Consider the following 24,291-nt stretch of genomic DNA (forward strand, 5'->3'; position numbering starts at 1 on the left):
GTTCTCAGTTCAGTTCAGTTCACTCACTCAGTCGTGTCCAACTCTTTGTGACCCCATGGACTACAGCACGCCAGGCCTCCCTGTCCATCACCAACTCCTGGAGTTTATTCAAACTCATGCCCATTGAGTCAATGATGCCGTCCAACCATCTCATCCTCTGTCATCCCCTTCTCCTTCTGCCTTCAATCTTTCCCAACATCAGGGTCTTTTCCAATGAGTCAATTCTTCGCATCAGGTGGTCAAAGTATTGGAGTTTCAGCTTCAGCATCAGTCCTTCCAGTGAATGTTCAGGACTGATTTCATTTAGGATGGACTGGTTGGATCTCCTTGAAGTCCAAGTGACGCTCAGGAGTCTTCTCCAATACCACAGTTCAAAAGCATCAATTCTTTGGCACTCAGCTTTCTTTATAGTCCAACTCTCTCGTCCATACATGACCACTGGAAAAACGATAGCTTTGACTAGATGAACCTTTGTGGGCAAAGTAATGTCTCTGCTTTTTAATATGCAGTCTAGGTTGGTCATAACTTTCCTTCCAAGGAGTAAGCGTCTTTTAATTTCCTGGCTGCAATCACCATCTGCAGTGATTTTGGAGCCCCCCAAAAATAAAGTCTGACACTGTTTCCACTGTCTCCCAATCTATTTCCCATGAAGTGATGGGACCAGATGCCATGATCTTCGTTTTCTGAATGTTGAGCTTTAAGCCAACTTTTTTGCTCTCCTCCTTCACTTTCATCAAGAGGCTTTTTAGTTCCTCTTCACTTTCTGCCATAAGGGTGGTGTCATCTGCATATCTGAGGTGATTGATATTTCTCCCAGCAATCTTGATTCCAGCTTGTGCTTCTCCCAGCCCAGAGTTTCTCATGATGTACTCTGCATAGAAGTTAAATAAGCAGGGTGACAATATACAGCCTTGACGTACTCCTTTTCCTATTTGGAACCAGTGTGTTGTTCCATGTCCAGTTCTAACTGTTGCTTCCTGACCTGCATATAGGTTTCTCAAGAGGCAGGTCAGGTGGTCTGGTATTCCCATCTCTTTCAGAATTTTCCATAGTTTATTGTGATCCACACAGTCAAAGGCTTTGGCATAGTGAATAAAGCAGAAATAGATGTTTTTCTGGAATTCTCTTGCTTTTTTGATGATCCAGCAGATGTTGGCAATTTGATCTCTGGTTCCTCTGCCTTTTCTAAAACCAGCTTAGTATATAGTAAACTTATATTTGGTGATTTTATTTTTTCAAGTTACTCTCAACTAATTTTCTTTTTTTTCTTAATATATATTTTGTTGAAGTATAGTTGATTTACAGTGTTTCAGGTGCATAGCAAGGTGATTCATTTATATATATACACATATATTATTTTTGACTATAGTTCCCTAATTCCATTCTTCTTGGGGTAGACTTCATAGAAATATTTTCCCCTGATTATTTTCTCTACCATAAAATAACACTTTCTCTACTGGTTAATTTAGTAGTATAAAGTGAACAATGGCATGTTGGAGAGTTTTGATATTTAATTGTAATGAACTTATCACTTTGTCAAGTATTGGGAACTTCTGATTCCACTGCGTCATTCAAATTGAATAAAATGAAAACATGAAAGAGTTACTGAAGATCATGACTGTAGAGTAGCTTTATGAACCAGCAGTATTGGCATCCCTTGGGAGCTTGTTAGAGCTGCAGAGTCCCAGACCTACTGTATTAGACTCTGTGTTTTAACAAGATGCCCTCCAGTAGCTGTCTGCACACTGAAGTGTGCTGCTGCTGCTAAGTTGCTTCAGTCGTGTCCGACTCTGTGCGACCCCATAGACGGCAGCCCACCAGGCTGTGTTGTCCCTGGGATTCTCCAGGCAAGAACACCGGAGTGGGTTGCCATTTCCTTCTCCAATGCATGAAAGTGAAAAGTGAAAGTGAAGTCGCTCAGTCGTGTCCGACTCTTAGTGACCCCATGGACTGCAGCCTACCAGGCTTCTCCGTCCATGGGATTTTCCAGGCAAGAGTACTGGAGTGGCCTGCCATTGCCTTCTCCTTGAGGGCAAGCTAGTCCTACTCTTTAGCTCTCTACTACTTTTTCATGGCTAGTATTTTATTTGGAGACATACCTAGCTGGTATGGGATCATCTGTACTTTGTGTACTTTTGATTTTCAGATCTCTCTCTCTTTGGCATCTGCCTCAGGTCTGCCTGGCATGTAAAGCTATACTGAGTCCATCCCTTAGACAATGCTTCTTATCTCTGCACATTAGAATCATCAGGTGATATTTAACAACAGGTTAATACCTTGTTTCTATTCCAGAATTAAATCAATTTCTAGGGGTTGGCTCTGGGCATCTGTGTTTTTTAAAGCCAGTTTCTGAGAATGGAGTCTGGGTGAGTCTGTTGTTTAGTTATGACTAAAAACCATTGCTCCAGGGTTCCATTGTGTTCATTCATTAAGGATGCTCTTCCTAGGTTATCAGGTGAGTAAGGCATGATCACTGCTCTGAATTATTTCATAGGATATTGACGAAGGCAGGCACTTAAGCAGACAATCTCAGCATATGGGGCCAAGTATAAGAACTTCTGGACAAAGTATTTGTCAACACTAGAGGGAATGACGAACGATTGGAGAGATGGGGAGGTGGCATTTGAATTGAGCTTCTGAGGATGAGTGGTCACTTACTGGGGGGGTGAGGAGGAGCGCACTCCAGATAGAAGGACTAGCACTTATGAAGATGTGGTGCCGAGGTCTTACCATTCCTCATTTCACATGTGAGATACTGAGGTGCACTTCTCATACATCCCACCTTCCTCTCCATGCTAGTATTTCTTCTCCATGCATTGACAATGCCACTACATTTTCCATTGTACTCTGAAACTCCAAATCATTTGTTGTTAAATATTAGATTGATTTTTAGAGTAACCGCTTTATCAACATCTACTCTAAACACCTGTGTTAGTTTCCTACAGTTGCCACAACACATGATCACAACAAAAATTTATCGTCTCATAGTTCTGGAGGCCAAAGTCTGCAGTCAAGATGTCAGCAAGGCCACACTCTGCCTAGAGGCTCTATGGAAGGATGCTTCCTTGCTTCTTCCACTTTCTCCGGCTGTTGACATTCTTTGGCTTCTTTGCTTTGTGGCCATATCATCCAGTCTCTGACTCTGTCTTCACATTCTCTCTCTGCACGTGTCTCAAATCTCCCTCTGCTTGTCTCTTATAAGGACATTTATTCATTAATGTAGGTCCCACCTGTATAATCCAGGATGCTCTTGTCTCAGGATCCTTAATTATATCTCTAAGATGCTTTTCCCAAGTGAGATGACTTCCATAGGTATCAGGGATTCAGTTCAGTTCAGTTCAGTTCAGTCGCTCAGTCATGTCCGACTCTTTGCGACCCCATGAATCACAGCACGCCAGGCCTCCCTGTCCATCACCAACTCCTGGAGTTCACTCAGACTCACGTCCATCGAGTCGGTGATGCCATCCAGCCATCTCATCCTCTGTTGTCCCCTTCTCCTCCTGCCCCCAATCCCTCCCAGCATCAGAGTCTTTTCCAATGAGTCAACTCTTCGCATAAGGTGGCCAAAGTACTGGAGTTTCAGCTTTAGCATCAGGGATTAGCATGTGGATATAACCTTTCTGGGGTAACCTTTCAACAATACCATACAATTCAGTGGGTTTTAGAATGTTCACAGAATTTTGCATTCATCACCACTATCAATTTTACAATATTTTCCTTATCCTAGAGAAAAATACTGTACCCACTCACAGTCACTGCCCGTTTACCCCAACCCCCAGCCCTAGGTGATCACTAACCTACTTTATGACTCTATGGATTTGCCTAGTCTGGACACTTGATATAAATGGGATCATATAATATATGGTCTTTTGTGTCTGACCCCTTACTTATTATAATGTTTTCAGGATTCATTCATGTTGTGGCTTGTATCAGTACTTTACTCTTTTATTATTGAATAATATTCTTTTGTGTGAATTTACCACATTTTCCTTATCCATTCATTAGCTGATGGACATTTGAGTTGTTTCTACTTTTTGGCTGTTATTTGTAATTCTGCTATTAATCTTGGTGTGCAGGTTTTTGGGTAGATATATATTTCCATTTGGGGCTTCTGTGATGGCTCAGCCATCAGTTAAAAAAAAAAAAAGTCTGCCTGCAGTGCAGGAGATGCAGGAGGTTGTAGGTTCAATCCCTGGGTCAGGAAGATCCCCTGGAGGAGGAAATGGCAACCCACTCTAGTATTCTTGCTTGAAAAATCCCGTGGACAGAGGAACCTGGCGGGTTATAGTCCATGGGGTCACAAAGAGTCAGACGTGACTGAGGGATTGAGCTCCCACATGTTTTCATTTCTCTAGGGGACATGCCCAGGAGGAGGATGGCTGGGTCTATGGTAACCTTTCGAGAAACTGTCAGATGTTCCCCAAGTCAGCTGCCTCATTTACAGTCCCACCTGCAGTGTTTGAGGGTCCCAGTTTCTCCTGATTCTCTTTTATTTGGTGCGATTGTCAATTCTGCCTTATATGAAAGGCTTCTTGCTAAGATTGGAAGAATATTTACATTCCACTTCGGTTAGTGTCACCATTTGCTTCTAACATTGAAGAAATGAAAGGCGATCAGTTCTTATCTATCGTAACTGTCACATTTACTTTTTGTTCACTCAGCTTCCTGGAATCTTAGTACAAAGCAAATAATAATGATAATAATGATTTTGATTTATGTCTCCAAATTCATAACCATTTTCGTTCAAAACCCAAAAAACTATCCCATAGCTGTAAGCTCAATGAAGGCAAGCCTCTTATGTTTCACTTTTTCTTGTAAATTTTATGTACAGCTTGTGGTGACTGTGCAGTTCAGTTCAGTCGCTCAATCGTGTCTGACTCTTTGCGACCCCATGGACTGCAGCACACCAGGCTTCCTGGTCCATCATGTTCTTTGAGTCAGTGATGCCATCCAACCATCTCGTCCTCTGTTGTTCCCTTCTCCTGCCTTCAGTCTTTCCTAACATCAGGGTCTTTTCCAGTGAGTTAGCTCTTCGCACCAGGAGGCCAAAGAGCTTCAGCTTCAGCATCAGTCCTTCCAATGAATAGTCAGGGCTGATCTCCTTTAGGATTGGCTGATTTGATCTCCTTGCTGTCCAAGGGACTCTCAAGAGTCTTCTCCAGCACCACAGTTCAAAAGCATCAATTCATTGGCACTCAGCCTTCTTTATGGTCCAGCTCTCACATCCACACATGACTACTGGAAAAACTATAGCTTTGACTAGATGGACCTTTGTTGGCAAAGTAATGTCTCTGCTTTTTAATATGCTGTCTAGGTTGGTCATAGCTTTTCTTTCAATGGGCAAGTGTCTTTTAATTTCATGACTGCAGTCACTGTCTGCAGTGATTTTGGATATTTTGAATATTGATTTTAATATTCAATAAATATTGAAATAAATTTAATATTTGTTGCAGAGTGATGATTGTATGATAAATATTAAATAAGAATGTAGCTTATCTTATGTGTAAAAGGATTTAATGTTTAAAAAACATAGGCTGATAATTTTTCTTAATTATGCACAGATATCTGACAAATTTGGTTATTCTTTTTTAATGTGCAGATGAACAGGAGACTGAAGATGTGACAGAAGAATGTAAAGAATCTTAAGCAGTGACTTGCTGGGTTGTGCTTTTAAGAGAGTTGGTAAATTAAGTTAAACCACATTTTTTCCAAATTTTTAATTCAGTGAATGCATTATAGAGGCCATTCCTCAAATGATGATTTTAATGTTTAGATTCTCTCTTTCTGGATCATATTTTTTTGATATTTTTTGAAACTTGTTGTGGTAAATTGCTCACTGGTTTTTCCTCATTGAAATTCCCAGGAAGATTGTTTTTTATTGCATTATAGAAACCAACATTTTATGTATGTGTGCTATGGTAAAACTAATTGAAGTTTTATGATTGTTTTGTATTTAATATTACACATTACTACATTATTGGGGTTTACACAGGTTTGTTGACCATGACTTGTAGTTTTGCCCTGATTTCCCTTCTTTCCTTCTCTCTATGCCTGTTAAGTAAGTATAGCTTGCTGTGAAGAGAAATGAATTTTCCCAACAAAACAATGTTAGGCTATCCTTACTATCTTATTAGTAGTGGTACTTTTCATAAGCAGAAGTTTGACTGAATTATTTCATATATGACATTTAGTTTATTATCTTCTTTCAGAGTTTCCCTTTTAGAATTCAGCAAATAAAGATCAGCTGGTTTTTAAAAAGCTGTATTACTATTTAAAGAGGGAGGGTTTGTTAGTTACAAGTCAGTAACCTGAATTTATGAGAACCTTTTATGTCTTTTCCAAACCCATGTGCTTCTGGTGTTTGATTGATATGTATGTGTGTGTGTGTGAGAGAGAAAGAGAGAGGGAGAGGGAGGGAGAGAAGAGGAGAGGGAGATAGATGGCGAGGAGATAGTTTATGGCTTTATAGTATATTTCTCCAAATGGCATTTGGGGCATAGTGGACCTTTATGTTACAAAAGTTTAACAGAGGGTAGGAAAGCAGAATGATTAAGTAATTAATTTTACCCTTGAAAGGAATGAGACCCTTCCATAACATGTAAACTGAAGGTACCTACCTCTAACAAAGAACTGGCAAGCTGAATTTGTATAATATACTCAATATGAAGGCTCCAAATTAAATGAAAGATTACCTTGATAAGAAAGAAAATGTTCTTTAAAAAGCAGTGTTTTTAAGTTTCCCTCTAGACCTGAGTGTTTGCCCCCAGAAAAGGTAGAGAAAAAGTATGAAAGAGCAAGAGCTAACTTATTTTGGGAATAAATTTGGGATCTTAAAATTTGAGGGTTTTTTTACTTATGACTCCTCAAGAAAACTACTGGCACCAGCTTTATTTTAAATTCCCATAGGACCTAGAGTTTATTGCCCTTCAATCCAACTCTGAAATGCATGACAATAAACTCCTATAGAAGGAGAGAGCTATCACCCTGATGGCGTAGTTTTAATTTTTAACAAGTCCTTTATTTCAGTACAACCTGATTCGAAGGTCAGTCTTGGAGTGCATATGGAGCATTCCTGGTAAGAAAGCTCCAGGTCCCAGTTTCTTCTGTCCCATCCTGATACTATCAGTTACTTTTGTTCTGTTACTTAAAAGTGAATTAGAATTCTCTCCCAAGACTTCATGTTCTGAGCTGCTCTGAGAATGAATGATGTCATGTTTCAAAGAATATTTCTTTCAAATCAGTTTTCCAGAGTTTATAACCAACACCTTCCAGTTCCTGATTCTTCACCTAGATACCATAAAGTGATTTGGCATTTTATAATTATATATGACTATGCAATTTATACTTATATATGTTTCTAGAATGAGAGAGAAAAGTCAATAAGGGGAAAAAACATTCTGTCTCACTCAGCCTGTCCTTTTTGTTTAATGGACATCAAAGTGAGATCTTTATTCATAAAAATTTTTATTCTAATATTTTTAAAAGTTCTTTTTACAGCTAAAAATTGGACGGTATTCTACATTCATGGTTAGCGCACCTGAAACTCAGGTTCTGCTTATTGACATTTTATATGTGTGTGTGTGTATATATATATATGTATATATACATATTAGGATTTATTCCTAATATATATGTACATATATATTAGGATTTATTAGGATTTATTCCCAATTCTCCCCTCTTAAGTCATCTTTCTGACCAAAGGCATAGTCACTCTCCAAAATGTGGTATCTATAGCATTTGACCCAGCTTTTCAAGGACAGTTCGTCCTTCACTGTTTCTAAAGTTTCTTCACAGCCTGGTGTCCTCATTCATGGGTCAGAAGATGAAGCTGTGAGTACGTGCTTCACTCCTGTTTTCCTTTTTGTTTTCAGGAACAGAACTGGGCTTTGAAAAGGATTCGATAAATGACATTTAGTGACATTAGTAAAATATAAACTTGTGTCCTTTTGAGTCCCACATCTTATGGGGGTGGTCATTTCTCATTGCTTGTTTTTAGTATGACAGGCTAATTTGTTTTGTTCTTTTATTCCACAAATCCAGCAAAAATGTCATCTAAGCAATTCAGTCTTCCTAAATTGTATAGGAACTGTGAACGTTACTATTACTGTGATTTCTTTTTGTGTATGCTCTATTGTTTAAGGATACAGTTTACCCATACCTCATAACATAAGGCCAGAAAACAAATAAACATGGATACAGTAAGTATAAATATAAATTTCCATATGATTTATTGTTGTTCCTTGTACATAAGAAACAGTAATATACAACTTACACTGCTTTAGAATGTAAAATGGCTAAAAATGTGTACAAAAAAGCACATTCCTAGAAAAGTATTGGCAAATAGTAAAAACAGGGAGGAGGGTAACAAGCAAAAAACAAATCAACAAAACAAAAAACGAACAATTGTTCAATTCAGTGTGCAAACATTTTATAAAAATAGAAATACTAACTCTACAGGCAGTATTTCCTGATAAATTATTTAAATAGCATATCTACACAATCTGAGATATCTATTCCAAAGGCAATGAGAAAATAATTTATAAAAATAAAGCAACGGTATACAAGATGATAGAAAAAAACAACTTTCAGAAAACGTATTTAACATTTCAATGCTATTTCCTTACTGGGAATACTTTTCTGCAAAGAATTTTTATACTATGTACAACATTGATTTTTTTTTTTTTAGGTACTACAGTAGCTTTAAGTTTGTTAGACACTTAAACTCTTTCTGTTTGATCCCAAAATTCTTTACTCAGTCACACAACAAATGAGGTAATATTTGTATACAAGTTTCACCTTTGTCATTTTTTTCTTTTGGAAAAAGGCAAAAATAATAAATGTAGATGTTTTTCATCTCCCTGGAAATAGGCACAAGGGATGGGATAAGACAGTATTAATGGCCTCTTGGCTTTCTTTGCAAACTAAAAACACTTGCAAATGGACAACCAAGTAATTCCACTTGGGGAAAAAAAAAGGAAAAAGGAATTCCAAATCATGCAGTCTAAGCACAAAGTGAAGAGCAGCTTGCTATGCTGGTTTCCTTGTGCCATTCCTGTGAAAGATTTGCTGATCAATCTCAACTACCTGCTCTCAGACACTTTCCATATGAAACCTAGATTCCAGGTAGAACAGAGTTAATAAATAATCTGTATTTACAATCTTACAGTCATAATGACTTGTAGCAAAGATGATATGGATAGTCCTTACGCTTCTTCCTGTTCCATGAATAGTCTTTCAGACAGATCCCCCAGAATAAGTAAAAAATAAATAGTTTACATTGTAAAGTGTTTGTTTAAAACACCAAAAACTACAGTCCAAAAGAGACAACTGGAAAACTCCATGATATTCAGGAAAAAAGAAGAAAAGGAATGTCTTAGTTGATAATTTTGTGCCTTTCTAACCATAAAAATACAAGCACGGGCTGCCGTCCCTTGGGAGACAGCCTGGTGCTCACTGAGATGGTGGGTTTTCTTATTTTCCTGCTACATCTGCAGAAGCTACATCTGGAATACAACTGACAATTTCAATAGAACCAAGCTGCGGCAGCCAGCACTGGCTTGTGATGGTTTAACTCCGACTCCCTATTCTGGTCACTACAGGTGATGTGTTAAGGGGTGGAAATCTGGGAGGAAGTCCAGAAGCCAGTCTTTTCCTTCCTTCCCTGCTCCTGTTTAAGTGCCTATTTATGTGGGTTAATCAGCTAACACTGGTCAGCATCATGAAATCCAGCAATAGTCTTTCAATCCCCTGAAAATGATTTAGTACCAAAAATGTAACAGTTCCTCCATATTTTCTTCATACAATCGTCTCTTGGGTATGCGTCCTCCCCTTTGGGCTTTGGCCCCCCGCCCCCCCCATTCCAGAGGGAGTAGGTCAGGGCTGGTTTTGTTTGTTAATTCTAGTGACTCCTTCCTTCTCTCACATGCCTGAAAACACTTCGGAGTCCACTGCTCAGAGCTGGCCTCACAGTCGCATTCTGCTCTGACAAAAGCAGAGGGGGACAGGCACCTTCCAACCAAAGCATGTGGATGCTTTTGCTTTCGCAAAAGCCAACCAAAGTCATTGTTTGTCTCCTTGGAAGATACTTCTCAGTCAGAGGCTGAATGCAAGGTCTGATTTGGAAAATTGCATTTTCTTGAGGCAAGTCACATGTTCTAGGAGTCCACACTCATGCAAGCAGAGAGCAAAGGCAGGCAGCGAGGAGCGATCCTGGGGGTTTTCTCAAGCCCATGGTTCCAGAAGGTGCAATACCAGCATTGGTTATGATCAGTCTTTTGATCAACAGTTTGATGATTAGGAATCTGTGAAATAAATATATAAACACATAAATACATAAACTAATTCACTGAGGCACTGTCATCTTAATATCCACTAATACATTAACAACCTTGGCACAGCTCTCCTTTTATAATGGCAAAAGTATATTTTAAGATTGGTAGTTTATAAAATTACCCATTAATGTGTTTGAACACTGTTGCTAGGTGTTTGATATAGCATAACCTTCCAGAACTTATGCTCTGCTTTCTAAGGCTTTCATTATTTCATTTTTATCATTGTGTCTTCAATAGCAAGATAGAAATAACCCTGTGTCTTACATAGCCTTTAAATCAGCCTCTTGCATGACTGACATTCTTGGTACTGGTCGGAACTAGGGATTTCACCTATATATTCACTGTCATTTTGCTCCTACCTCTGCATTCATATTTCAGGTCGGAGAAGAACACCATTTCTTGAGAGAAGACGAACAAGCCTAGCCTACCACCAGCATAGGTTTTGTCATAGATGGGTCCTGAGTCAGCCATGATTTTCTTCCCTTCATACATCACCACTCTGTGGGAAAGAAGGACATCACATTAGTGCCACCCTTACTTTTGGTCCTCTCCTCCCTGCCTGTCAGTATGACTTAAGGGATATTTAATCAGGGCAATCTTACCTGATGAAACCTGTCTTTGGCCTGTGGCTCAGACGCCATCTGTAGGCAGTGAAATCTTTCCAGCCAATGTGACGAGGGTCATGCCACAGTGTGCGCACCTGGAGGAAAAGCAAAAGCAAAGGTTGAAACAGCTTAATTATGAGATTTATGTTAGATTCCATGAAATGGAATGGTACTTGAAAAGGTACTGAGTTGACCTAAATTAGAGGGCTGCAATGTAGGATTTTTTTCCCAAGGGCTTTATTGGTTATGTAACCTTGAATGTGCATATCAGCAAAGAGAAGGGACACTGACATTTTTGTTTGTTTGAAGAGGCTAAAACAAACAGCTTTAGCCTTTTGATCTCAAGTGAGCTACCCTCTCAGATGGTTTTTACAATGCAGAGCTTAATGCTACAGTTGGTGATGCCGGGAACTTGATGTCTAAGACTCCCTGGTGGGAGGCTGGGCCAAACACAGCATCCCTTCCCCTCCTGCAGGGCGTTGTTCTCACCTGGCCAGGGGTGTTTCCTGTGTGCCACAGGGCATTCCGCAGGTGCTCGCCAGGCCCCGTGGTGGAGTTCACAACCTTCACAGAAAGTCCAGAGTATCCCTGAGCCCTTGTGGGGTTGGTGTCCCAATAGGATTGAGTGACTTGCTTCCACATCACAACATAGAAGCGGCTGCTGGACTGGTAGCCAAACACAAAGCCGGCATAGTCGTCATCCCTCTCGGTGTTGATGAAGAAGGTCCCGCTGAAGTCCACAGCATTAAATTCGTCATAACCTGGAAGAGGAGGCCACGCCCAGGTTAAAACCTGCAGCCTTCCGGAGGTTCTCTGTCACATTCCCAGCCTTTTTTAGCACTCACGGGGACACGTGCAACTGCCTGCTTTTACACTGGCTTCTTTCCCCTGTACACACTGGCCTTTCGTTTGAAGAACTCTCTTACTCACCTACAGCAAGTCCGGGGTCACAGTTGACAGTCTGGACGAGTTCTTTACCCTGATGGCGTACAACCCAGTTAGGGTCATTCTGGGATGTCCCTTTGGGATCTAGAGGAATCATCTGGAATCGGCGGAAATCAGTCTCACTGATATCAACATTTTCGGGACAGATGTCATCAATGTCTGGCACCTTGTCCTGGTCAAAATCATCTTTGCAAGCATCACCTCGACCATCACCTAAAGGCAAAAAGGCAAGAGTTCAGTGAAATTCCAAAATACCATTACTGGTGCCAAAAATTCACTGTCTTGTCAAAGTTAATATTTAGTCTTTTCATCCTCAAATGTATTCAGCTTTTTTTTTTTTCCTGCAATCTGGACAGCCATGGTTTCAGTCACTCGCTTTAAAAGTGGCTCCAGTGACTCACCATCAGAGTCCTTCTGGTCAGGATTGGGCACCAGCCTGCAGTTGTCCCGGTCATCAGGAATGCCATCGTTGTCATCATCGTGATCGCAGGCGTCGCCTTTGCCATCCTTGTCGTGGTCGGCCTGGTTGGCATTGGGCACGTAGGGACAGTTGTCCAGGTTGTTCTGGTGGCCGTCTTCATCAATATCCTGATTGTTGTCACAGGTGTCTCCAATGCGGTCCGAGTCAGAGTCAAGCTGAAAGAGGCAGAGGGTAAGCTGGAACGTGAATTACTGATGCTAAAGAAAGCTTACGGAGATGCTCCAGTGTCTGGTCGGATTTGTTAATATAGATGCGAAGCCTCACTGGTCTTAAGTGTTTTATTCTTGATCCTTGTTTGTATTAGACAGTTTTTAAAGGGATATTTGAAAGTTCTTTTAAAATAGAAAACATTCTAAATAAAATTAAATAGAAAGCATCATTTCATCACTAAGGATAGAATGCCATATTAACTACTTATATCTTAATGATGAATTGAATGCTCTGGGTACAATTTATGTTCTATTCAAATTTTCAATTAGGAAATTGTTGACATGTCAACTTCTGCTCCAGGTCATTAAATCATGGCAACATGGCACTGCTTTTCATACCTACTGGGTAACCGTATGGTGGGATAAATCATTTTCTTCTCTTTTAGGTATTTGGTTTTACCCATCTAAAAGACTGTCCAGTGTTGGCTCAGGTAAACTCAAAATTCTAATTTTTTTCAAAACCATATTTCTCTGAGTACCTTTTTTAAAGTATTCAGTACAGAATTCTTACAGAATGCTTACAGATTATTTATATACAAATTGCAATTTTGCTTGCCAGTATTTATGCTCTTTGCTATTAAGATTTTTACATGATTCATTAATTGTTATAAACTTTATTATTATCTGAAGAACCAACACCTTATCCAGGGAGGTTAAATGGCACTGAGGTTTAATTTACAGTAAGACTCAAATTCAAAACAGATGACCCTCAATGCCATTTGATCAAGAATGCTATCCCAAATCATTCATGCTTTCCCCTATTTCTCCAAAGCTATTCATCCTGGTGCTTTTTGTTTTAGAGAAAGTCATAAGAGCAAATATTAGGAGAGTTTCTGGATGTCTCCAGAAATTAGCTGGATTTATCATTTCTTGAATCTTTTAAAAATATTTGCATTTATAAAAAGGTGGTTTCTAAATTTCCAGAATAATTGCTTTTAGGGAAAAAAAAAAGCCTTAAGTTTCACATCGAGAAAATGATGATGAGTGATTACACTAGAAAAGAAACACCTCCAGACATGGAACTTGTTCTGGCTATGTCTGTTTGCAGCACTCCCTAGCACCGGTACAGAATTATGTTTGCAATGCCAAAACACTTGAAGAATGACAAAGAAACAGGGATTTCTCCAGTTTGGGGAAATATTTTTAGTTTGGTTTTCCTGCGGTCAGATTATATCATGAGCCATGAAAATGGCTGTGTATCTTGCTTAGGGATATTTTCTTCCATCTCTTAGTTTCAAACATGATTAATATTCCTGTACAGTTGTCAGTCACAGATTTCTGATTGTATAATTTATCTTAACAATGGTAGATTCCACTGAGCAAATCATGTGGGCTTCTTGTAGAGGATAAGATTGAAGTTATAAGACTGTCATGCTAAAGACCTGTGGAACTCTTCAAAGAGCTTAGGTCAGGCAAACTTCACATGAAAATGCTGTAATTGGCTATGAGATCACTGATAGCCATGTTAATGAAAGTGTTTGAACTTAAACTCTTCTGTTTTTTAAAGAGGCTTAGCAAGGGATATGCTAACAGTTTCCTGAAAGATTCTGAAAGGAATCTACCTACCTGGTCTGGATTGTGTTCCAGGGGGCAGTTGTCACACTGATCACCAACCCCATCCATGTCAGTGTCTTTCTGGTCCACATTGTAGACATACTGGCAGTTGTCCCGTTCATTGAGGATACCTGCAGAGAACACGGGAAAGATAAGAGCTGGAATCTTCAGCCTCAGCTGTTTCAATCAGACTGCACACTAACAGCCAGCGCTGTTCAAGGCTGAGAGTTGAATGCCGTCACAGCTGCCCATGGGCTGGCTGGATCAGGGAGTGCCTTACCGTCCCCATCAATGTCAGCTGCGCAGGCGTCTCCTTCCCCATTGTTATCTGTGTCAGCCTGGTCTGGGTTGTGGTTGTAGGGGCAGTTGTCACAGCGGTCTCCCACGTCATCTCTGTCATAGTCGTACTGGGCTGGGTTGTAATGGAATGGACAGTTGTCCTGCCAAGAGAAGAAGCGGAGCATTGTACAACTTGGTCCACGAAACTAGCCTCAAATCACATGCATAATATATATAAAACTGAAAATCTGCAGCAATCCATTGGTGGATATACTAAGTCCCCTGTAAAATGACCACTGCAAAAGTTAAAAGCCAGGACATAATGAATGAAAAATGAATTTCTGTTGGTTATGAGTCAGTGAGATGTAAATAGAAACTCAACATCTCCACTCTCAGTGCAAGCAGAGATAACCTTACTGTGACCTAGAGAAGACATTTGAAACCAATATGGGGAGCAAAGTGTCATTTGTTCACACATTGTAACTTTTTGCTCCAACTAGGGGAAAGGCAGGCTGTGAGGAAAAACAAAACCCTCATTTAAAAATTCTCTTGGCAACATGTATATCTGAAAACTACAGGATCACAATGAATAATTTCTGATGACTAGATATCAGTAATTTTGTTGAATCTTAAGGGTTACAGGCTGTTGCTGAATACAAAAGCTGAAAGAGGAATGGAAAACAATTTTACCCTGTCATCTGGAATCTTATCATTGTCATCGTCATCATCACAGGCATCGCCGATTCCATCCTTGTCATAGTCTTCCTGCCCTGAGTTGGGAAGGTTGGGGCAGTTATCCTGGAAAGAGAAGACACGTTGCAGCTGCAGTCTGCAAGCATTTTGCTCAGCTCATGCACTAGAGAGTGCATTGAAAAAACACTGCAGACAGAACTGAATGCTACTCTGTGACAGCAGGTATTTTCAATGGGAAGACAAAAAAGTTTGCTTGGAGGATACACACACACACACACACACACACAAATACTTTGTATAAATGCTCTAAACTTTATATATACTGGGAACACAGGTCATGCTCTGCTGGCATCTGGTAGAGAAGTGAACTTTTTTTGGACAACATAATCGACTGTGGGACACAACTGCCCAAAGGGCTTGCCCCATTCATGTTCTTGGCACCAAGTGATTTAATAAGAATTAGTGTTCCTCTGCCTTCAGATGATTTGATCTTTCAGTTCCATTCCCCAAGTTTAAGCAATTCCTCAGCTCATCCCCTTGATAAGCGTTTCTGGAGGCAGGTGAGGGCGGGGCTACCTTTCTGCAGTGGTAAGTTGCATTGGCCACGCACAGCAGGTCCTCGTTGGGCCAGCCGTCCAGGTCTGTGTCCTCCCCGCAGATGATGCCGTTGCCGGCGTAGCCAGGCTTGCACTCGCAGCGGTACATGGGGTCGCTGTAGTGGCCCAGGTAGTTGCACTTGGCGTTCTTGTTGCAGTCATGTGTCCCGTCCGTGCAGGGGTTTCGGGGCTTGCATACCTGCGGGTACAACATTCTGACGTTAAGGCAGAGCCTTGGAGGGTCCCCAGCTCCCTACTGCCTCTGGACAGAGATCCATGGGAAGAGTATGAGTCCTCCCCGTCCTGCCCTGGGAATGTTGATGCCAGGTTAGGCTGACATGGCTTGATGTGTGTTTTCCTTGAACTTGCACATCACCCTGGCACTTACAAGTCCATTCACTCACAACTCACTCCAGAGCAGCATGGTTAAATGTGATGGACCAATTTTCTCTGCTGGATGAACAATTCATTTTCTAGTCCTGTTTCTAAAAGCTAGATTGACACTCACCCCTCCCCCATTTTCCTTGAAGGGTGTGAGAGGACATTCCCCGCTTTGATGGCTAGCTCAGGCAAGGACACCCCCCCTCACTTCCATCTACTAGTCCCCTCTTGCTCTACCTGTTTGTTGGCGGTGGCATGTTCCACGCCCCGGCCGAAGGGCTGCGAGCCAGTGAAGCGTGGTGGGCAGGGCAGGCAGTTGTAGCCGGGGTCTGTGTTCTCACACCTGTGCTCTCCATTGTGGTTGAAGCAGGCATCAGGAACTTCTTTGCACTGTGGAGGAAACAGGTTTGTTCATGTTTAGAGAACACTGCCACAAGAAATGACCAAGGCAGATGAGATGCTTTCCTAGGTCTGGTAGCTCCCAGCTCCTCACCTCATCAACATCTTTGCACTTGACGCCGTCTCCACTATAGCCTGGGGGACAAGCACCACACTTCCAGCTGCCATCAGGGTAGCTGGTACACTGGACACCAGCAAAGCAGGGATTGGACAGGCATCCATCTGAAATAGGAGTGACAGGCAAACGTGGGTCTCAGCTGCTGTTACTGCCATCCTGGTCACTTAAATGGGGGTGTAATATTGTAAGGTCTGTGTAACTACTAACTTTTGAGATTATGCTGTCCATCTGGCATTTTAATCAAACCACTCAGGACCATCGAAACTGAACCCCCATGAAAGCTGAGTGTGCCATTAGGTGGTTTTGTCCTGGGCTGCCTGGGGTGTGTGGCTTACCAATGGGACAGTCCTGCTTGTTGCAGATCTGGGTTTCTGTTACATCACCAATGCAGTCCTTGCCTCCAAACTGGGGCGTGGGGTTGTTGCAGAGCCGGCTACGTTTCTGTGCCCCTCCTCCACAGGTGACGGAACAGATGTCCCATGGCGACCAGGGGCCCCAGCCTCCATTGACTGTAAGAAAATGAACCACAGGCCAAAGCTAAGACCAATTTCCAAACACTTTACCTTCACAGGAGACTCTCCTGAGTGTGTTCAAGAAACCTCCATGACCCTGACACATGGTAAGGATGTCTGGGAAGAGGGCGAGTCTGAAATGGTTCTATTTGTCGTTAGAAGAAGCTGCTGTGCCCTGCAGGGCTGTGCTTCTGTTTGTTTCTCTAGGAAGCAATCTTCCCCCATCCATGACCCACGGATGCCAGGCAGCTAGCGGGGTGGAGCTGCCAGCATCATGCCAGGTGATGCATGCACTTACTGGGGCAGGCGTCTTTCTGGCAGGCTTTGGTCTCCCGGGCTTTGCCCTCACATGGCTTCCCATTCATCTGGGGGCTGGGGGAATTGCAGAGCCGGATCCTTGTGATCACACCATCTCCACATGTTACGGAACAAGATGACCACGGGGACCAGTGGCTCCAGCCTCCATCCTGTTTAACTAAAGGACAAACATGATGGTTATATGGTGCTTCCCACAAGCCAAGCTCTACATTAACACTTTAAATGCATCCTCTAAACCAAATCTTCAAACTCGCCAAACTAAACATCTTTAAACTATTTTTACCCCCAATTTACAGATAAGAGCCTCAGAGAGGATAAGCTGTGCTCAAGGGTGCACAGATAAGGCAGAGAACTGGGATTAGATCAGAGCCTAGAACCTGTGCCCTCAACCTCTGTGCTCTGAAGTTGCTGTTGGTGACAACAAGGACAAGTCAGGTCTCCACATCCCCAAGTGGCCTAACACTTACATCTCTTGTCACACTCCTGGATGTGGCAGGTCCGCGTCTGCACAGAGGAGCCCTCGCATCTGTTGTTGAGGCTGTCGCAGGAGCGGCCACGCTGCTGGATTCCATTGCCACAGGTCACAGAGCAAGAGGTCCACTCAGACCACGGGGACCAGCCATCGTCTGCAGAGTCGCTGGCTGCTGAGCAAACGGGTGCATTTAGTGTGTTATCATGAAAACAAGCTATTCTTTGGGCTGCTCTGCTCTGGACTTTCTTCCCATGCCAGAGAGTGAAAAGCAATATATTTGTTAGGCCAATGGCCAAGCGGTCATTCTGTGCACAGCTTTGGGGTGATTGCATGCTTTGCCTGGGTCGGTATAGCTGAACCTTTCCCCCACATATGTTTCTAGTCATCCTCGCCCCCTTCTTCCAAGTCTGCATTTTAAATGAGTTTCCCTTTTTTGACTTAAGATGTCTTGGTAGGCATTTCCAGCCCCAGGCTTCCAAGAATACTTGGGTTTTAGGCAACTTATAGGAATCACTTCTGACTTTCAGGAGAGTCAGAGACCCACATGTTTGGCAGATGAATCTGAAGGCAGCGGAGCCGCTGTTGGCTCTGGCCCTGGATCAGTCATGAGGTCAGTCAGCGGGTTGCTCCTCTCATCCTAGCATTTGGGGCCTTTTCTGCACATATTTTCATAAGAGGGAAGTGTGTTTGTTTACCATCTGCCCAGGCGCCCTGACTACAATCACGTCCTGTATCTGACAGGAGATAGAGAACTTTGTTTTCTCTTGCCATCAGTTCAAAGTTTTCCTAGTAATCCCTGACTCAAAATTCAGCACTCTGCTAGTCCCTAGCTAGCCTTGTTCCCTTTAACCCACATCTGAAGTGAATGCTGAACAGAAAGCAATGTACAAATGATTATGACAGTTTCAATGTCACTGACATCTCTAAAGGGAACTGGTTCTTCTGAGCTGTGATCCGTGTGTGTAGGAAACGGGGAGTGTGGGGGGCATGGATGTGAAGGGGGAGTGCTACTTTCCTGTTTTATGCATCTTAGTTGTGATAAATCATCTTTATAACTTGTACTTACTACAGTGTCTCAGCAAAGTGGTTAATTATACTGGCAGCAAAACCCAGGGACTGGGTACCATGAAACAATACAATTTCTTACAGAGCCCTGAGACTCAAACTACTATTTTTTCTTAGGTCTCCTATGCCTGTAGATAAAATGGGTAGAACTTTCAGGCCCAGTTAAGTCCATCAATTTCTCCAGTGAGCAGATTTTTACTGACTCTAGGCCATAAGGTCAGATTCTAAATCCAGTTAACTTAAAGCTACTGCTGCTACCAATTCATCTCATCTTTTCTCAAAGCACAGAATCATACTCTATTAAGGTTATTGTCTACACCACAATCCAGGGGGGTAATTAAGTTTAGTCATAATGGCATTTTTTTGGCTGTATACAGCAGACAAGCCATCAGCTAACCAGATGCTGTAGCAAGAAACTGAATGAAAACATGTGACAGAGATGGGACTGGTATTCCAGCATTATGTACAATCAATCCAGTCACTGAAGCATGGCCAACAATCTTAGGAACTTACGCCAGCACCGTGGGCAGCATTCTCCATCGGGAACTGTGGCGTTGGAGCAGGGCATGATGGGACAGGACACTTTTTTGCAGATGGTAACTGAGTTCTGCAGGGCAACAGTGAAGGAGAAATGGGTACTAAGCATATTGCAAGCAGAAGCTTACATACTGAACCATTTCAATTACAAGCTGAAATGTTGTCTGGGCTATAAATGCTCTAGTGGAATGATTTTAATAGAAGCTCTGCCTGTCTTTTGGCAGCCACCAGTACTGTAGAGACAGTTCAAGGGCTGCTTACTTGTCACTCCATCCCTCTAGAATTCTTCTCAATTGCCACTTAGTCACTTCATGCACAGAACAACATGAATTTATGCAGTTGGAACCACCTAATATCATGAGTCAGATCTGTTACTCTGTATCTAAAATCAAACTCCTGAAACTCAGCCAGGACTTTAAAAATTTTAAATTACATCTTTATGGGGAAAAGAAGATCAATGAGCATCTTACTTTCTCATATATAAATATGGCTTTATATAATACTGGACAAAAATGGGAGTTTAGTAAAGGTGGCTCCCAAATCCTGCAATCCATGATTTGTATTTAAGCTTGACTTTGCTCAATGAGCCAGCAACACCCCCCAAACCCCTCTGCCCCTGGCGTTGGGTAGGGGGTGAGCCAGAAGGACACATACACTGCAGGCAGTACCATCTGAGGTAAGTGGATAGTTCTAACGATGTTGGGCTAAGTGATTTGAATAGCAATCAGTACTGTATTAAAGAATCTCCATGCCATAGCCGAATATGAATCAGGTTGTGGCGGGGGGGGAAGTTCCAACTTGCTTTTCCTTACCTGATATTCAACACTTAGCTCTTGAACTAAAGCAGGTAAGTTACTGAGATATTTAAATAGATATACTCTTTTAGATATTATTCTTAGCCTGGGGTATAATTAAGCCTTTGAAAAACTCTGAGCATTTAAATGATTTTATAGATGTTATAACTGCATCTTAAGAAAAAGACAACACTTGGGTATCCAGCCATGGAACATGAAAAGAGCCTCCGCAGCCATCTGGCTCTTTCTTCAGAGTATGTGCCATCCATTCATGTTTCAGTCCGTCGAGAGCCTTACCTGGCAGCGACACTCAGTGCAGCTGTCCACCGTCCACTCGTCACCAGTCCTGTACTGGACTCCATTGTGGTAGCAGAGTGGGGGCCTCCTCAGCTCATTGGCCAGCTCTTTGTTCTCTTCGGTCTAAAAGGGGGAGAAAGGTTATTAGCATCGAGCCTCACTTTCAGTCCCTCAGCATCATCACCATCACATGCAGGGGCTCCTGCTAACAGGCGGTGGGTGGAGGCTACTGACCACTTTGCGGATACTGTCCTGCAGCGTGGTCACAATGGTGCGTAGACCCCTGAGCTCCAGGACCATGCTGGACAGCTCGTCACATGAGATGCCACAAATGGCTTGCAGGTCCTTTGTCTTGTGGCCGATGTAGTCGGTGCGGATGGCAGGGCTGGACCCATTCACCACGTTGTTGTCAAGGGTGAGAAAGACACTGGTAGCTGCTAAGGAACAAAGGAACACAGTGAGGAAAGTAGGAGAATATCTTCAAGTAGGTGTTCCCACCAGCCAGCCCCTAGGCATCCAAACTGTAACAGACAGTTCATTTTGGGTGAGGGATGCAAAAGGAGGGGACTGTTGAGTGTGGAAAACTGTTTGAGGTCACCTTTGTATAAAGGTAACTATGTTACCTGGGGTAATTTATGCACAATCACCATTGCTGAAGCTTCTCAGCTTATTTTGGGTGGAATGCCCTCACTTTCCCATATGCCCTAAAAACAGAGGGACACTCACAGCTGGAGCAGCCTTGGTTCCTGAGGATGTCTTCTGGTGCGGTTCCAAAGACAAACCTTACATTCTGCAGCACCCCCTGTGAGCAGAGGATACACACCGTTTGTAGAGTGTTGGTAGGGGCCGGGGGGTCAGTGGGAGGGGGGACTGTTTATGCTAGAAGGAGCACACAACAGATGTTCTAAAATTTGAAAAGAACTCCCTTTCAAGATCACCGTGTCAAAATAACACACCAAATAACTGTTGGTGAATTGCCAAATTCACGGGAATTGCAAAATAGCTTCAAAAATCTTAATTGTATCTTCTGCCAAGTCTGCGGTCTTTTACAAAGAATTCAGTTATCGGCCTACTTGGGGATACAGGAAATGGAATCTGATATTGAGACCGGATGATACAATGACACTCTCCAGTGTCAGTTAAATGTGGGCGTTTCAAAGCCACAGACCCAAAGATCTAGAGCTTTAAGCAAGGAAGACACTATAGCAGCAAATAGCCACTATTTTAATCTTTTCTTTGGGATCGGTTACATCCCCATGAGGAAGCAAATAGCCAAGTGGTATTTATCCTGCTCATAAAAAGTATCCACTTCAAGCAATATTATAATTGGTGCAATGCATTTGAAATTATTTTCTTGAGAAGAGCATAAAGAGTATTTAAGGTTTGAACAGGCAGTTACAGGGAAACTATTTCTTGCTTCCTTTAGAGGTTTTCAGTGTCGGATCCCTAGAACACCAGCACCAACCTCATCTTGGAACTGTTTAGAGATGTAAATTATCAGGTCCCATCCCAGACCTACTGAATCCAAAACTCTAGGGGTGGGATGTAGCGGTATACATTTTAGGAAGCTCTCCAGGTGACTCTGATGCTCCCTACCGTGTGAGAACCACTGCTTTAGTGCACAGGCAGTATTTCCTATACTGGAACCCCTGCCTCTCCTGGTCATAAGCTGCCTAGCAGTTGACCCCGTGGATCAGGAATCAAAGCGGCCTCACCTGGAAATTGTCATTGACGCCTCCTTTGGCAATGCGGAGTCTGGCAATGCTGGCCAGGTCCCTGGTGAAGATGCTCTGGATGGGGACATCCAGCTCCGCATTCTCCATCTTCTCACAGTCGATGTATAGCTGGGCCCTGTCCTCCTGCACAAACAGGGTGATGCTCTTCCACTGGCCAGTCGCCAGGAGTGCTTCCTCTACCGACACCACGTGCTGCTTGCCCTGCACGGTCAGGCTCAGGTCCAGGGTGCCCGCTTTGCCATTGGAGACCACGCTGAAGACCTGGCCAGAGTGGTCTTTCCGCTCCACAGCCAGCAGGGTACCTCGGGTCTTCTTCATTTGCCTCAGGGAGGCCAGGAGGAGGAAACCTTTCTCCGCCCGCACAGCATCCACTAGGTCTTGGAACTTCTTGTCAGGCACAGGGGGGATCAGGTTGGCATCCTCGATGCGGAAAGCTGGGCTAGAAGGGTCAGGACCCTTCACCAGTCGGCGCCCAGAGCCCTTGCGGGCAGCTCCGGTGAGTTCAAAGATGTCAAACACACTGTTGTCTCCCCCAGACTCTGTTAGACAAGAGCAGGACACATGGTGAGCGCCCTGAGTTGGGGGAGGGGGTGAGGCAGAGGGCTGGAATGAAAGCTCTTGACAGCCACTGGAAGAGCTAAATAAAGGGCAGTCAGAGGAAACCGGCAGCCTGAGGTTTGGTCAGGGCTCAGGGGAGAAGCAGCTGAGAGAGGAGTACACAGGGAGGGAAGTGCACCTGGGGTAACCCGACCTCCTCCTCTTCCCTCCCCCCCACACAAGGTATTATACAGACTCACCTGGAATGCGGTTGGAGCCGCAGGCATGCACCAGGAGCAGGACACCGAGTCCCCAGGCCAGCCCCATGGTGGAGCTATTTGTGCCCAGCAAGGAGCCTGCAGCAAGGAGCACAGAGCCCAGGGTCAGAGGCTGCCAAGCAGGGAGTGTGGGCAAAACCTGGCTGGCCTTGGGGCTGGGGCCCCTGGGGATCCCCTTTGGGGCCCACATTTGCTGGAAGGAGGGGCAACCGTATTTACTTTGGAGAGAGCATCAGGAAGAAAGAGTTGAGGGGAGATTACCGCTTTAAAGAGGTGGTGGGGGCAACACCAACCACTGGAGAGGGGTTTTTCCTTCAGAAGTTAAGGGTAAACACTAGACCAGGAGATGCAGTTTAGGGGCGCAGGGAGGCACAGTCCTTTTCTAGAGGACTGATAGGACTTGGGGAAAAGAAAATTTTGGGGTGTTCTGGTGGGTTAGTCTGTGAACCCCAAGGCTGGAGAGGATGGCTCTGGCGCCCTTCCACAAGAGTCCCCAGAGGCTGGGAGCGACAGTACGGGGAAGGCAGAAAGTTATTAGATCCGGGGTTCCGGAGGCGCTGAAGCCTGGGAGCTCCAGGTGGCTGGCCAGGGCAGCACTCGTCCTCGGCGGCCGCCCGGGAGTCCTACCTGTGCGGACGCGAATGTAGCGGCCGGGGCCAGCAACAAGGGCGCAGCGACGGGATAGAGAACTGGAGAGGCGCGGGGTGGAGGCCGTGGATTCGGAGGCTGCGGCTGGGAGAGCTCGCCAGGGTGGGCTCTCAGCGGCCGGCCCGAGTGCAGTGGCTGGTGAAGCGGAGGAGCCGCGCGCTTTTAAAGGGGCGCTCACATTCCTGGGGTTTCCTCTGACCAATGGGAGGCCGCGGGGCAGGAAGCGGGAGGGGGCCCAGTCTGGGTTCCTCTCTCCGCCCCCCGCTGCCTGGCGCACAACTTTCCAGCTAGAAGGTGGAAGGGGGGCGGCGGGGGTCGGCGCCTAGGAGCACTGGAACTTCTCGGAAAAATAGGTGCCCGCCCACGCGGCCTTGGCGCTCACGGGCTCAGCACTTCGGCTCTGGCGCCGAGCTGCCCAAACCCTGTGCGCGCATCCCGAGCCGACAGGGCCCTAGCCACCCAGCCCAAGACCCTTAGAGAGGCTTTCAGGCAAACTCGTCCCC

The 24,291-nt window shown here is 43.8% G+C and overlaps 1 protein-coding gene across 4 annotated transcripts; it reads right to left on the reverse strand.

Moving 5' to 3' along the window:
- Nucleotides 1-8,242: 8,242 nt before the first annotated feature.
- THBS1 (thrombospondin 1) lies at nt 8,243-23,889 on the reverse strand. Of its 4 annotated transcripts, none has more exons than XM_068965554.1 (22): nt 23,768-23,889; nt 23,123-23,218; nt 22,305-22,864; nt 21,316-21,391; nt 20,824-21,023; nt 20,590-20,712; nt 19,475-19,568; nt 17,892-18,065; nt 17,405-17,581; nt 16,930-17,103; nt 16,571-16,698; nt 16,315-16,467; nt 15,677-15,895; nt 15,098-15,205; nt 14,409-14,568; nt 14,141-14,259; nt 12,286-12,520; nt 11,870-12,097; nt 11,429-11,700; nt 10,937-11,034; nt 10,694-10,833; nt 8,243-10,304 (listed from the first exon to the last, which is right to left on the reverse strand). In XM_068965554.1, the coding sequence occupies exons 2-22, from the start codon at nt 23,187-23,189 to the stop codon at nt 10,297-10,299; spliced, it is 3,513 nt and encodes a 1,170-aa protein (XP_068821655.1). In that variant the 5' UTR covers nt 23,190-23,218; nt 23,768-23,889; the 3' UTR covers nt 8,243-10,296. The 4 variants fall into 4 exon arrangements, with proteins under 4 accessions (XP_068821655.1, XP_068821654.1, XP_068821653.1 ...); XM_068965553.1 differs by having other exon boundaries at nt 17,892-18,068; XM_068965552.1 differs by having other exon boundaries at nt 20,824-21,026.
- Nucleotides 23,890-24,291: the final 402 nt, after the last annotated feature.

Source organism: Capricornis sumatraensis, chromosome 2 (genome assembly GCF_032405125.1).
Source record: "Capricornis sumatraensis isolate serow.1 chromosome 2, serow.2, whole genome shotgun sequence".
Lineage (NCBI taxonomy): Eukaryota > Metazoa > Chordata > Mammalia > Artiodactyla > Bovidae > Capricornis > Capricornis sumatraensis.